General features: G+C 33.4%; 2 protein-coding genes and 1 non-coding gene across 3 annotated transcripts in view; 1 reads left to right on the plus strand and 2 right to left on the minus strand.

The window, feature by feature from the left end:
- The window catches only part of LOC18049227, a 3,308-nt gene extending 1,461 nt beyond the window's left edge, over positions 1-1,847 (plus strand). The window contains exons 3-4 of the mRNA XM_006442520.2: positions 480-894; positions 1,259-1,847. Of these exons, the coding sequence (XP_006442583.2) occupies positions 480-894; positions 1,259-1,460 (617 nt within the window). The 3' untranslated portion in view covers positions 1,461-1,847. The remainder of the gene's footprint in view (positions 1-479; positions 895-1,258) is intronic.
- A 1,374-nt stretch (positions 1,848-3,221) lies between these two features.
- On the minus strand, positions 3,222-3,302 carry TRNAL-CAG. The gene has a single exon. It is a non-coding gene; the product is annotated as a tRNA-Leu (tRNA).
- A 3,866-nt stretch (positions 3,303-7,168) lies between these two features.
- Positions 7,169-8,554, minus strand: LOC18049230 (reticulon-like protein B9). Its single transcript, XM_006442523.2, has 5 exons — positions 8,371-8,554; positions 8,074-8,254; positions 7,831-7,972; positions 7,563-7,632; positions 7,169-7,460 (listed from the first exon to the last, which is right to left on the minus strand). Exons 1-5 carry the CDS (start codon positions 8,501-8,503, stop codon positions 7,300-7,302), a joined length of 687 nt encoding a protein of 228 aa, XP_006442586.1. The 5' UTR covers positions 8,504-8,554; the 3' UTR covers positions 7,169-7,299.
- Between the last annotated feature and the right edge of the window lie 5,656 nt (positions 8,555-14,210).

Here is a 14,210-nt window from a genome sequence, read left to right on the forward strand (position 1 = left end):
GGGGGGGGTGGTGGTGGTGGAAGACCCTATAATGGTTTCTGTTGGCAAACATATATTGGTAGAATAGCATGTTGTCTTTGTACTCTTTATGTTTTGGTGATACAGTGTGTCAACCAGAATCTGCTATGCCAAGGACACTGACATCATGAGTTATAGTTGTCATGCATTCTACATGTTGGTGATAGTAATGCCATTACAATCTTTCTTAAAACTTGAGATTCTGCTCTAATTTCATGTTCTGACACTTCCACTGATTTTCATATATTTGCCGTGTTCTGTTAAATGATTACAGTTTTTAGTATTTTCTGCGTCTAATGTTGTGAGCACATAGTATGTAGTTAAAAAGCATTCACTTCTTTAATTATTTTTTGTTCATATCTTTTTTTGAAAAGTTATACAAATATCAATGACACGGTAATTGCATTAGTAAATTTACATTTGCATCCAATGGGTTTTCTCAAACTTCAATTCTCTTACAGATGATATGAAAAAAAAGGTGGAGCAAAAGTTCAATGAGTTGGGGGACATGTGTGAAAGTGGGGAGCTTGAACCAGAACAGGCATATGAGCTATTTAAGAAGTTTGAGGATGAGGTAGTAGCTGAATATATGAAACAGGTGGGAACAGAGGAGCCCCCAAAATATGATTTTCCTGCTGTGCCGGACACAAAAAAGGACATTGATGATCCACCGGGAGAGGGGCCAATTCTTAGGTGGGTAACACGGGCAGTCTTTGCTCCTGGTGGTGATGCCTGGCATCCCAAAAATAGAAAAGTAAAAATGTCTGTTACTGTGAAAGAACTTGGGCTTTCAAAATATCAATTCCGTCGCCTGCGGGAACTGGTTGGGAAAAGGTATCATCCAGGGAAAGATGAGCTTACCATCACTAGTGAGAGGTAAAGTCAACATATGACTAATCATTATGACATTTTTTTTTTTTGGTTTTTTGGTCTATGTTGCTCCTTGTGATCTTTCTGCAACCTCAATACGAAAGTACTTTCTATACTAAATCATGTCTTTGTTGTCATAAACAAAACGAAATATGGAATTTACTTGTAACTGTCAAATTCAATCACAAGCCAAGGGTTTTTGCTTTAATGAGCTACTAATAATTTCTGCACCAAAATAGTCCTTGCTGTCTTGGTAGAAAATTCTAATGCTGCTGCCTGCTCATTTGCTTCCCATCTTTACTTTGGCAGTGACATTATGTGCATTTTTATGCAGTAGGAATAATGATAAAACCATTTTTTTTTTTTTCAGGTTTGAACATAGGGAGGAAAACAGGAAAGATTGCCTTAGGACTCTCTTTTCTCTCATTGAAGAAGCTGGGAAAGCAAATAAAATGGTGGATGATGCTCGTGCTTCTTATGTCAAGGATAGACTCAGAGCCAATCCAGCGTTCATGGAAAGGCTGCGTGCAAAGGTTTTGAGTTCGAAAGGGTCTAACTCAATCCATGCATAAATTTTTGAATACCAACCTCTCTGGTATGTGGAGAAACAATTCCAGGTTGACGACATTAGTTAATGAATATTAATTTTGTGGCAATATCTCCTCTTGCAAATTTAGGTGCACGATATTTTTCAACATGATTTGCAGGCATCATTATATGTTGTTACTTGTTACGGGCTAGTTCAGCTTACCGGCATACGTTCTTTTGCTGATTAATTTGCTGGGATGCTTTCGTTTCTTGTTAAGGTTAATGTGCTTTATGTGAAGTATGAAGCATGAAGCATGAAGCATGAAGCATGAAGCTTCCTACTTTATTCTTTAAGATTAAGAGATGATTTTATGTATATTATTTGATTTCAATAAGATTCTTTTAACCCACCAAGATCGATGGAAAAATGTTTTGTGCTAGTTGCAATTATACTTGCATATTGTTACAAGTTTTACGGTAAGTATAGTACCATTTTGGTATACATTGTGTATTATTCTTGGACCTATAAGTCGTTTTGAAAGGATGGAGGTGCTGTTCATGGTGACCTTCGATAACTGTCTTAATTTATACAAAAGAAGTTAAAGAGAAGCAAAGAAAAGATAGGGAAGAAAATTGCAGCAAGCTGAAAGATTCAGCACATATATCACCGAATAAGGTCGCTTGGAATTCTGGAATAGTATAAAGATATGGTACTTGAAAGAGAGACGAAAAGTGGCCTAATTCTCAAGGAATCAAGCATGTGAAAAGCATTAAAGACATATTCCCCAACTTCGGTACCAAGTTTCTGAAAGAGGAAAAAGAAGTTTTTCAAAATAGGGGGAAAGAAGAACCAGCTAGTTGATTAAGGTTAGTTTTACAGAAGAACACCTCCCAAGTTTGCACATGTATTCAGAGCCATAATTACAGGCAACCATCAACGGCCGTGACTATGCAGCAGTGGTTTCTGCATGATTCTGGTGACAATAGTGAAAATGGAAAGCAGGTTTCTCCTATAAGAGGAAAGTCGGTGTAAAATGAAGGCGGCAAGACCTACAGCTACATCTTGTTCTGCCGCATTCAAGAATTCCAAATTCTGCAGTAAAGTTATAGAGTTTGCATGTAGTGCTTGTTTATTTTGTGTTTGTTGCCCGTTATCATTTGCTTGCTGCTGCATCAAGCTACCGTGCAAGATCGGATGGCGAGCTACACAGCGTGCAGTGCAATGGGCTGCTTGTGCATCGAAGAAAAGGATTTTTGCAGCATATTCATCATTTTCCGACATTGATTCCGATAGCATGCCGTGTAAATCACACGCATGCTCAAAGGAATCGGGTCCTCCGATCCAAAAAATAGGATGACAAATAGGCTTGAATAGTTGCAATGTGAAGGCAAAGTTTGTTTTTGATTATCAGTTCAATGTTACCAAGTTTTTGCCACTTTAGTACGTTTTCCTCAGCAATTAGCTTGATAAATTACTTTAGAAGAGAGATTCTTGCTTTGAAAACTAATATTTTCATGATGAAGATAGAGAGATTCGTGCAGTAGGTGCAAAGAATTGCTTAGCTTCTTCATTCATATTAGTAAACTAATCTTGATAGTGCAAAAAGCTGACGCAGATACTTTCAAAAGTGATTACTGGGAGAAATAAAATTAATGAAATCTATTAATTAAAGTATTTATGAGAAAATGAGTTTAAATTTTTTAAATGCTACATATTTTTCATTTTTTGTATGCATTAGTCAACAAATTAAGATCGTAACATGTGATGCGACCCACCGAACCCAAAAAACGAAAAAAACTCATTTTGTCAAGAATGGGATTCGAACCCATGCCCTTTCGGACCAGTACCTGAAACTGGCGCCTTAGACCAACTCGGCCATCTTGACGTTGGTGGTAGGCTCCGCATTTATTTAGTTTAATTATTACCAATTAAAATATTGTGAGCACTTGATGAGATAAATTCATCCATACTCTAAGACAGGTTAACAGAAGAAAGATAAATTTTATGAAGAACGAGTGCACTTGTTGGCTATGGCCAAAATTAATTCTTTTATTCTTTTCTACTTTATTGATAATCTCTTTTATTCTTTTCTACTTTATTGATAATCAATCATTAATTCTGTTGTATTTGTCTAGATAAAAACTTGTAAAATGAGAGACAATAATAATCAATTTACATGTGATAATGTTTAAATGTATCTTTTTTTTTTTTAATAAAGTTCTTTTTTCCTTGGTTTTCTTTGGTTTTGGTATGACATGTGAACCAAAACTTTTGGCTAAAATGGATCGGGTGAACGAAATAGACCCACGAAAGTGATGACACAGATTCAAAGAATATGGAATGCTCATCAATCATCATAGAACATGGAGCTAGATTAGCTTTTTTTATTAGATCATAATCTTCACTAGTGCTGTGCTGCTTTGGAAAATTTTAATCTTCATTTTGTTTTCTGAAGCATTACAATAAAATGCAAAATTGTATAAGCTTCTGACAGCATAAAAAATTGATTGTAATTCATAATTAGTTACTAAGACCTCTTCTGTGATGATGATCACATATCATTCATCATTTCATTGACAAGAATTCAGCTGATATGAGTTTTGTCGTGGATCTTATAAAAAAAAAGATGTGATTTATAATTAGATAATTAAATCTCAACTTTAAAATATTATAAATACATTCAACGAAGGCCTTCGGCTACCAAAACAAAACAAATTCTACTAACTTCAACACTTAGAGCGAGGTTTATTTGCATATTATGAAGAAGCTGTAAAATTCATGCACCACAACCTGCACCGCAACCGCCGCCACAACCAGCGGTGCAGCCGGCACCGTAAAGGTTGGAATCATCGGCCGAAGAAGTTTTTCCTTTGGATGCACCTTCTGCACAAGCAAAGATTATGGCTGGTAATACAGAAAGAGTGAGCAAAGCTGCTAAGATGAATACACAAGCTCTTGCCAGACCATCAGCAGCACCTTCTCCATTCACAGTGATGATATACTCTGTCAATAATTGTCTCACCATCTACTCTATCTCTCTGTGATGATCACTGGTGATAAGCTTTGTGTGTGGGGAAGTGAGCTTCTCCTACAACAAAGGCTTTTTTATAGAAGCCCTAAGTCAATGAGTCAAGCAATAAATGTGGCTCTGATATAATTGCAGATGTAAAACTTTATACTTTTATAAAATTCATAATCCTAAGTGTCCTCAATATTGTCGTTGTCGTATACTCTTCTCTCAAAATTCTAATTTTTCAGTTATACTTAAAACGTGGAAGTTTTTTATTACCTATCCAAATTTTGTGTGTATATAATGCATCATAATTTGGGATTTGCATTCAGTGTTATTGAGCTTTTTACTAACAATTTAGAAAGATATATTTGTTAGTTATTGGATAAAAATATAAAATTAATTAAACCTTAATCATATATTGCGATAGATACATATGTAGTAAAAAATTATAAAGAGTTGAGTTATAATACACATGTAATGAAAGATTATAAAGAGTTGGAGCACAGACTGTATAATTTAGCATTAGATCTAAATCTTATAATTTGAGAGTCAATAACAAAAAATTAAAGTTTTAACTAAAAGATTAGTTTTCAATATATAAAGAGCCTTGAGAATTTATAACTAACAATAGCTAAATTGTAGTTGTTTTTTTAATGAATTTGACATGTGAAAAAAGTTCAGAACTCCAAACATTATACTTATAATTTTGTTTTATACCTTCTGCCACAGTATCTCAACCCCAAAGAGAAGAAATTAAATAGTGGCTTTAAGGTCCAAAACCACTTAGATCTCAATCTCTCTCAAACTATTTTAGGATTTAATAAAAACTTCATTGATTCGTCTCGCTTGCATTTGAATTGGCAGACACAACCATCGGAATTTTGACAATGGAGGTGGTGGGGTCAACACAGCCACTCTTTCTATGCATGCACATATAAAACTTTAATGATGGTTGGCAGCGCATTCACCCCCACTCTTTCTTGTCACAGTCTTGGTCAATAATAAAATTCTAAGAAACAGTGTTTTTTTTTCCTTCCCCTAAAAGAGAATGAATTTGCTGTTTTTACATGGAAGTTTGTGGTAATGCACTAACAACGAACAAATATTGGCCACGATCTTCATTCTTTAATATTCATAATTATTAAATCAAAGACTTCAACTTTTTTTTTCCCCTTCTCTGATCTTGCCCTGGGAAGGCTAAAACTAGGCCAGTCTCATCTCATCCTTTATTTACTTGTGAAAAGGGTTTAAATAAACCTTATTAAAATTGTAACTATTTGCCATAGTGGGGGTTGTATTATAGCCTAGAAAAGAATAATATTACAATAATATTAATTGCATCGTGAGAGGGATTAAGAATTAGTTTTTGCTTCTATTATTGTACAAGTTCGATCGAAAGGGTTCTGTATCATGCTATAATTGTACTTTCATTTTCCTCCATGTGTTTTCTAATTTTTTTTTTAATTTTTTTTTTTTTGTCTTTGTTTCATTGGAGCATCAAAGGACAAAAAAGGTGCCACTTGTAAGTTCTAGATCTAAATTAAGATTGGAATTTAACGAAACGGCACCCACTTATGACAAGAGTAGTAATAGGAATTAACTAATTAATAACATTTATCCTTAAATGATAGTCTAGTTGGTTGGCCTCTAATCGTAAAAGTAAGAGGTTAGCATGTTCGATTACAAGGAATAATTTAATATTCACAGTGAGATGGGATAGCGTATGTATGATTGAAAAAAGGTAAATATTAACTGATGACCATTTGCAAAATATTTAAATGTGCGCTGAAGGTTATGAACATCACTGCTATATATTCTGTCTGGGCAGGAAAAACAGTAGACCTAACAAAACAATTTTGTCGTTTTAAATTGTTCGAGACATTTTGTTATTTCAGTGGATAATAAATCACTTAACTATAGTATTGGAATAATGCTACGATTACGTAGTTGTAAAACATAGTTTTGTTTACACTTGGTATTCGACGTGTCATTAATTTCTTGATAAATGATGTGATGTTATCATATTAATAGTTAAAAAATTAATTATTGGGGCTGTGATAGAATATTTAGATTTCTAACAAATTAATTATTGGAGCTGGGATAGAATATTTAGATTTCTAACTTAAAAGATTAGTCTTTTAAAGTGATGTGTCATCTCCTTTTTTTCTTATCAATGTGGGACAACTCAACATCTTAACAATTAAAACTATCATCATTGGGGATGTGAGTGACCCATTTATCTAACATTGAGTCCACCACATCTCAACTATTAGAGTTGACTCTAATACCACTTCTTGGGATGATGGAGAGGTGATCCATTTTAATAATGTTGAGTTTATCACATCTTGACTATTAGGATCGTGCTCTAATGCTAGTTATCTGTTGGGGGATGACTTATAATATCTACGTTTTCAATCCGAAAGATAAATTTATTAGATAAGTAATTCATTATCTATTTAAGCCATATCACCCATTTTCTAATCAATATGAGACCACTCAACACTAAATATTTTCAACATAAAAGTCTTTTCGAAACTATTTATTTCGCTCAATTTACCAGTGTACATATGGTTAGAGTTGAAAATGATCAACCCCTTTACGCCAAGATTAATTGCATATAAAATGGCCTCATTTTACTAATTTTTCTGAAAATTCTGTTTCTCCTTACTTATTAGGTCATATGTTAAGGCTTGTAGTTGCATATTAGCAAAATAAAAATTACATAGAAACAAAGTACATATTTACACACCATATACACATTTATACGTATCTTACAATATCCATGAAATGGATCAATCTGTATTTTTCGAATAGTAAATAACACATAATTCAACTGTAACGTGAGCAGTAACAACTTCGATTATGTGGCTTAATTCTCTTTAACAGGCCCTCTTGGAATCTTGTTAAGAAACTGAGAATTAAACCTTCTGAACATCTTCTTCATTCGACGGAATTCTCTGTCAGCAATATAATCAACATGTTCATCGTATCGGTCATACAGAAACGGCACCGTTAAAATGCAGATAAAACCTTCAGGCACACGAAAAAATAAACCATATTATTAGTCCACACTGCCCCAAAATTTCAATAATCATATGTGTACATTATTGAATTATAGTGGCAAATTCTTACCAAGATAAAGGAGATTTAAGAAGCTGAAGTAAGTTCCAATCACGGAAAAAATATACAGAATGGCTATTACCTGTAGCATAATATATAAGAGAACATAAGTTATTTAACTGATTAATTGAATGCAAGGTACAGTTCCTGTGGCAAGGAGCGGCCTTCCAAGGATTCAGGTCTTGGATTCCAGCTTTGATCGGTACGTCAGTTATTAATAAAAAGAAAATAACTCGTTAATAAATTTTTTGAAGGAAGCTCCTCAGTTTTATGGCAATACCAGAATGAAGAGTCCTGGATCTTTTCCACATGCCACGTCGAGGAGCTTTGACAGGATTTTATTGAATCTTACTCGTAAAGTTGAAGCAACCTCTCTGAATGTTGATTCCCGTAATATTACTTCCGGGATTTGGGGAGGTTTCCTGAGAATTTATAATTCAAATGTCAATATTTATAGGCAAAAAAAAAAAAAAAATCATTGTTACGAATGGTATAGTTTGTGAAGTAATAAATAGATAGATACCAATTGAAAAATTCTGCGCCCTTAGACCATATAAAGAGTGCAAGCATTGATGTGATGGAAATGTGACAGAGCAAGGTCACAAAATTGTACTCCACAACCTCAAACAGGAACCAAATCACTGTCATTCCAATCAAAAGCGAGGCTGACACCGTTATGTTCTTCCATAGCAAGACATCCGCGACTGTGAATTATGTGAATCCAATCATCAAAATTAATAATGCACACAAACAAAATGACATTTTGAAATTAAATAAAAATTAAAACACACGCACGCACGCACGCATATATGTAAAGTACCTTTTCCTCCTCCGAGAATGTCATGTATTGGCCTTTGGCTCCCCAACAACCTCGGGGGGCGTGGCCGTGGGGTGGTTCTCGGCGGACGTGAGGGTTCGTTGTCGGACTCGGATGATGATGTGTAAATCGGCATGGCTGTTTCGTTATGTTAATTATAGGCTAATTAATTTTGTGTGCTGGTGAAATGGTGATGTTGATTTATTTTGCACCAGTATCAGTAATATGCATGTATATATATGTATATATATACTAGGAGATGGCATATATGTGGGTTTTGTAGCTTGGCTTGGTAGCAAGTAATGCAGAGAACAAAGTAAGGAATGGCTTAGAGCTTCGCATTGAAGGTTGCTTTGCATGCCCGCTTCCACAAATCGAAAAGACTGCAGATCTTTTCATAAAAGCCTTCATTAGTTTAATTAGCAAATGCTTGCATAAAGTTTACATGCCCATCTTGATCTAATTAAAAGCGTACCACTTGAGACAAGAATAACTTTAAGCCAGCAGCATCTTGATGACTAGCTAGCTCCACGCACTGTTTTGTCAATTGTCTGGACCTTTTTCAGGGGACATTATTGATGTGTAAACAGGCTGAAGTTGATTAACTTGAAACTATATATGTAAAGTTTGAATGCCCAAATGACAAAAAAACTTGGTAATTTCGCTCCACATTTTAGAGTTAATTTTGTCTTTAATTCAACATTTGAAGAACATCATTGGTAATTGATCAGTCTGTTTGAGTCGATTCGTTTCCGAAGAATGGCTTCCTTGATGAAAATGATTAAAATTGGCGACAATACATCTAGAAATCACTGGTATGTAAAAGTTGATTGTACCGGAAATCACTTTTGGTTTTGGGGTTTGATGGATTCTATTATTGTGAATATTTGCTACATACAGTTTCTTCTACGATAAGTCAAATAAAAGAATGAACAATGTGGAGTAACTAGTGGCTAGGCCTCGCTAGTTAAACGACGGAGCATTAGCTCGGCCCCTCCCTGGGGAGCTTATGAGACTTGAATCTGTTTATGATACGATCATTTATTTGATTAAAGATTTGCTATTCATTTTTTTATCCAATAAAATTATGCTATTTTTGCCTTATTTAAAAAAAAAAATTATTTTAGTCATATTAATCAAAATCAAAATCAATGAGAATTTGAGTGGGCAGCGCCACAAAATATTTTTAAGAATATATTAAAATCAAGTAAAGTGAGTGAGATTTAAAAATTAACTAATAATAGTAATAAGGGTTTTGATTTTATGGGCGAAATTGCTCGGTTTATGATGAGCAACGGCCCATGTGTCAAGCTCTCATTTGAAAGAATTGTAGATCTCATTGAATAGTTCCATCAATAAGAGCTAAACACATGGGCCGCGGTGAGTGCCACTAAATCTATTTTTAGATTGGTAATATTGTAATTTTTAAAATAATTGTTATTAACAATGCTGGAGAAATAATTAACTGTAAAGAGAATCAATTTAATATTTGGTAAAATTTGATTTTAAAAATGTTATGAGTTTTAAAAGTAATTTCATGTGTTGGGTAAATCTTACTGTTAAAAATATAAATAACTGAATTAAACATAATATTAAGTAAAATTTATTTACATATTTATTAACATATATAATAAAAATATTTTTTACTATGTATTTATAGTAACTAATAACTAAAATAAATATTTTACATTATTATTTTTATTTTTATTGGTAATAATAATAATAATAATAATAATAATAATAATAATAATAATAATCTCTTTAAAGTTAATAATTTTATTTTTTTAATTAATAAGGATAATTTTGAATTATTATAATACAAATGTGGATACATATGAAATTTGTATTAAATATAAAATTGATTCTTAAATTAATTTTGAAAAAACTACTTTTTCCTTGTTTTCTGAAATTTGTTGTAGGATAGGTGACTTTATTAAAAGTGATTTTTTAAAAAATTAATAAACACTAAAATTAACTTTTAATTTTTCAAACTCATGTTTGAGCATCCCAAAAATAATTTCAAATGGGTGCCAAGGTGGCATTTTTTTTATCTGAAATCTAGATAGACTTAAATTACTCTGAATTTTGAATAGAGTTGAATGTCTGAATCTGAATGATATTTTTTTTTTGAATTGCTAAAAATAAATATTAATTTATTTTTTTAACTTAAAAATTTTGAATTTGTTCCTCACAAATTATAAATATTAAACAAATTAATAAACATCTCAAAGAACTTAAATAAGATAATGTATTATCATAACATGAATCATGTTCAATTGATACGACTCTTTATATTATAAATTAGTATATGTTAATCAATTTTATTGTAGCCCATGATGTTTTTATGTGAAAATATACATAGAAAATTATAAAGTTAAATAATGCTAATTTGAAGAAAATAAAAAATAAAATAATAATAGTTTACCATTATATTATCACAAGTTATAAAGATGGGTAGTAATACTAATTATTAAATTTAAAATAGGTAATGATGAAAAATAATTAATTAAATAGGTATATTTTGGATAATATATTTTAATAATATTATTTAGACTTTTTAGATTAAGCAAAAAATTAAAAAAAAAATGACTTAATAACTTTATGAGTTAGTGATTGAAAATTTATGTTAAGTTAAAAAAAAACATATTGAATGATTTCACTGATTGAAAAATAAGTTAATTAAATCATTAAGTAAAAAATAACTAAATACCTTCTTCATAATTTAATAAATTAAAATTAAATTAATTAAGTTATTAAATTTAAAAAAAAAAACATGTAAGTCAATGTCAAACTTAAATTTTGTACGAGTGGGACATATATAACTCGACACGTCAACTTAAATTGTGATGCTTAGTCATCACCATCGTGTAGAGCATTGACTGGCCTACACAGCTTGTGCAGAAGGCTTTTCCAGTATGCTGATTCAAGCGGAAAAAAAGAAGCCAGGGGTTGAAGTTCAACAAAGAGCTTTTCATCAATCATTTGTTGTTTGCAGACGACAGTCTGATCTTTAGTAGAGCTGCAGTGGAAGATTGCAAAAAGCTGAAGTAGATTTTTGATTGCTATGCTACTGCTTCTGGCCAGATCTTCAACTTCGAAAAGTCATCCATGTTGTTTAGTGGAAACGTTTCAGCTGGGCAAATAAATGAAATAAAAGACATCTTCCAGCTAAAGGTGGTTTCAAAGCATGAAAAGTATTTGGGGTTGCCCTCCATGGTTGGAAGAAAGAAAGTCAGCTTTTTCAAGGAAATAAAGTTGAGAATCTTAAGCAAAATCTCGGGATGGCAAAGCAAATTTTTCTCAAGCGGAGGTAGGGAGGTTCTAATAAAAGCAGTGGCCCAGGCTGTTTCAGCCTATGCAATGAATGTGTTTAGACTTCCTACGACTTTATGTGATGATATGCAACGAGCAGTTGCTGGTTTTTGGTGGGGAGTAAAAAAGGATCGGAAAAGCATCCACTGGACAAAGTGGGAGAGTCTTTGTCACACAAAGGGTAGGGGAGGGCTCGGATTTAGAGACTTTGCATGTTTTAATCAAGCCCTGATAGCAAAGCAAAGCTGGAGAATAATCCAAAACCCTAGATCTTTGCTGACGAAAATTCTGCAGGCAAGATACTTCAAGAGCAGTGAATTCTTACAAGCCAAGCTGGGATCAAAGCCATCTTTCATTTGGAGGAGCATACTTTGGGGAAGACAAATCATCCAAAAATGAATGAGATGGAGAATTAGATCAGGGGATTCGGTTAAGGTATACAAGAGCCAATGGATACCAAGACCACAAAATTTTAAACCTATCGCTCCGGCAACTCTAAGTGTGGATGCCACTGTAGTAGACTTGATAGATGCTAATCAACAGTGGAAAGAAACACTCATACATCAGCATTTCAGCAAGGAAGATGCTGAGAAAATTCTGCAAATCCAGCTCCCAAACAGCCCCCAACCAGACCAAATCTTGTGGCATTATGATAAAAAAGACCAGTATTCGGTTAAGAGCAGATATCGGATAGCTAGGAAGATCAAGCACCCTGAAGAATCATCTTGCTCTAAAAATAATAGTGGGCAATAGAATGTGATTGAAATACAAGTATACAATCCAAGAGGGGGGGTGAATTAGGATATTAAAAATTATTCAATTTTAAAACAAAACTCAATGCAAATCTAAGACGGATTTAAAGCAATAACAAATAAATCAATCAAGCACAATAAAAATATTAAGGGAAGAGAAAACAAACACAATGATTTTTACATGGTTCGGCAATCCCCGCCTACGTCCACGCCTCCAAGCTCACCGGGCTTGAGGATTTCACTAAGCAATCCTCCAAGGCTTCAAATGCTTACAATTGACTTCCAAGGTGTCAATGGATCTTCACAACAAGAGATTATCCCCAATCTCTTAACCCAAGTGTATCCCAACACTTACAATCTTTTAACTTGATTTTACAAAAAGGATTACAAATGAATTTCTCTCACACAATGTGTTTGATCACAAATGAAAGCTCAATGTGTGAATGAATGAGATGAATACAATGATTTAAAGCTCAATGAAAGTTGTATTCTCAATATTTTGCTCAATGATGATCGTTGGAATTCTTCTTGTTTGAATTGGATTGAACTTATTTATAGTTGGAGCTGAAAAACTAGCCGTTATAGACTGTCTACTCAAAAACGGTTCGTCGTTAACCATTAACGGTTAACCGTTTAGGCCGGTCAAAGTTACCGTTGGGCCAATTTTCAAATAAACGGTTTACCGTTTAGAATTACCCTTTCGCCGTTAAATTCCAGAGACCTGCAAAACAAATTTGGCTTAACCGTTCTTACTAAACGGTTCAAGGTTAGCAATCTGAAAATAATCGGTTAACTGTTTTCAGTAAACGGTTCACCGTTATGTTCTAGAATCATCATTTTAACAATACTATGCAGAACATGCTTTTTGAAAATTATCGGTTAGCCGTTTTCAGTAAACGGTTATCCGTTTGCTACAGTGATCGCTACAGTGAAATTATTTTCTAAAATTATAATTTTACCCCAAAACTTTCTATAATTATACTATGGCCCAAATTGTCATAAAACTTTACAAATAAGTCCATATCCAGAGTTTCAAAACTTTTTCAATTTAGACCATTAATTGAAAACAACCAATTTCATAAAATCATTTTCCCATTAAGTATAAAACCTTTATATTATGAAAATAATTATTTATTTAAAATAATTTGAGCTTTTAAAAACTTAATCATTCTTAATCTTGTTTGTTATCATCAAAATCAACATTATAAATGCACGTATGCTAACAGTGATATGGGCAATGGAGCTACCAGAGAAAATAAAAATTTTCATGTGGAGGGCTATAAAAAATCTGCTCCCAACAGCAGAAAACCTATGGAAGAGGAGAGTGTTGCAGGATCCAATATGTTCGAGGTGTAAAATGAAGGCTGAGAGTACCGTCCATGCAATATTGGAATGCAAATCAGCAAGGCAGATGTGGAAGCTAACTCCCTTTTATGCAGAAATGAATGTGCTCATAAATAAGGATTTGTTATCTATGATGAAGGAAATAGAAAAAAGAAGAAGCAAAGAGGAGTTACAGAGGATAATTGCATTGTGCTGGGCAGCCTGGTATGCAAGAAACGAGTCTATCTTTGAAAATGCAGAGCAAGATCCTTATATCACAGTAGCCAAAGCTGATGCCACAGTTGAGGCTTATGCAAGAGTAAAAATGGGGAAGATTTTAGCAGCAGCAAGCAACACACCAGAAAAGAGCTCAAGATGGTTACCTCCTCCTCATGGATTATTTAAAGCAAATGTCGATGCGGCCATAAATGAAGAGAAAAGGGAAGCAGGTCTGGG

Source organism: Citrus clementina, unplaced genomic scaffold, assembly GCF_000493195.1.
Source record: "Citrus clementina cultivar Clemenules unplaced genomic scaffold, Citrus_clementina_v1.0 scaffold_3, whole genome shotgun sequence".
NCBI lineage: Eukaryota > Viridiplantae > Streptophyta > Magnoliopsida > Sapindales > Rutaceae > Citrus > Citrus x clementina.

Excerpts from the sequence above, each read along its gene's own strand:
- LOC18049230 (XM_006442523.2), bottom strand. The coding sequence starts at position 8,503 with ATGCCGATTTACACATCATCATCCGAGTCCGACAACGAACCCTCACGT. Across the intron at positions 7,633-7,830 it reads ATCCAGGACTCTTCATTCTG|GTAATAGCCATTCTGTATAT; the intron begins GTATTGCCATAA and ends ATTATGCTACAG. Across the intron at positions 7,461-7,562 it reads CTTAAATCTCCTTTATCTTG|GTTTTATCTGCATTTTAACG; the intron begins GTAAGAATTTGC and ends GTGTGCCTGAAG.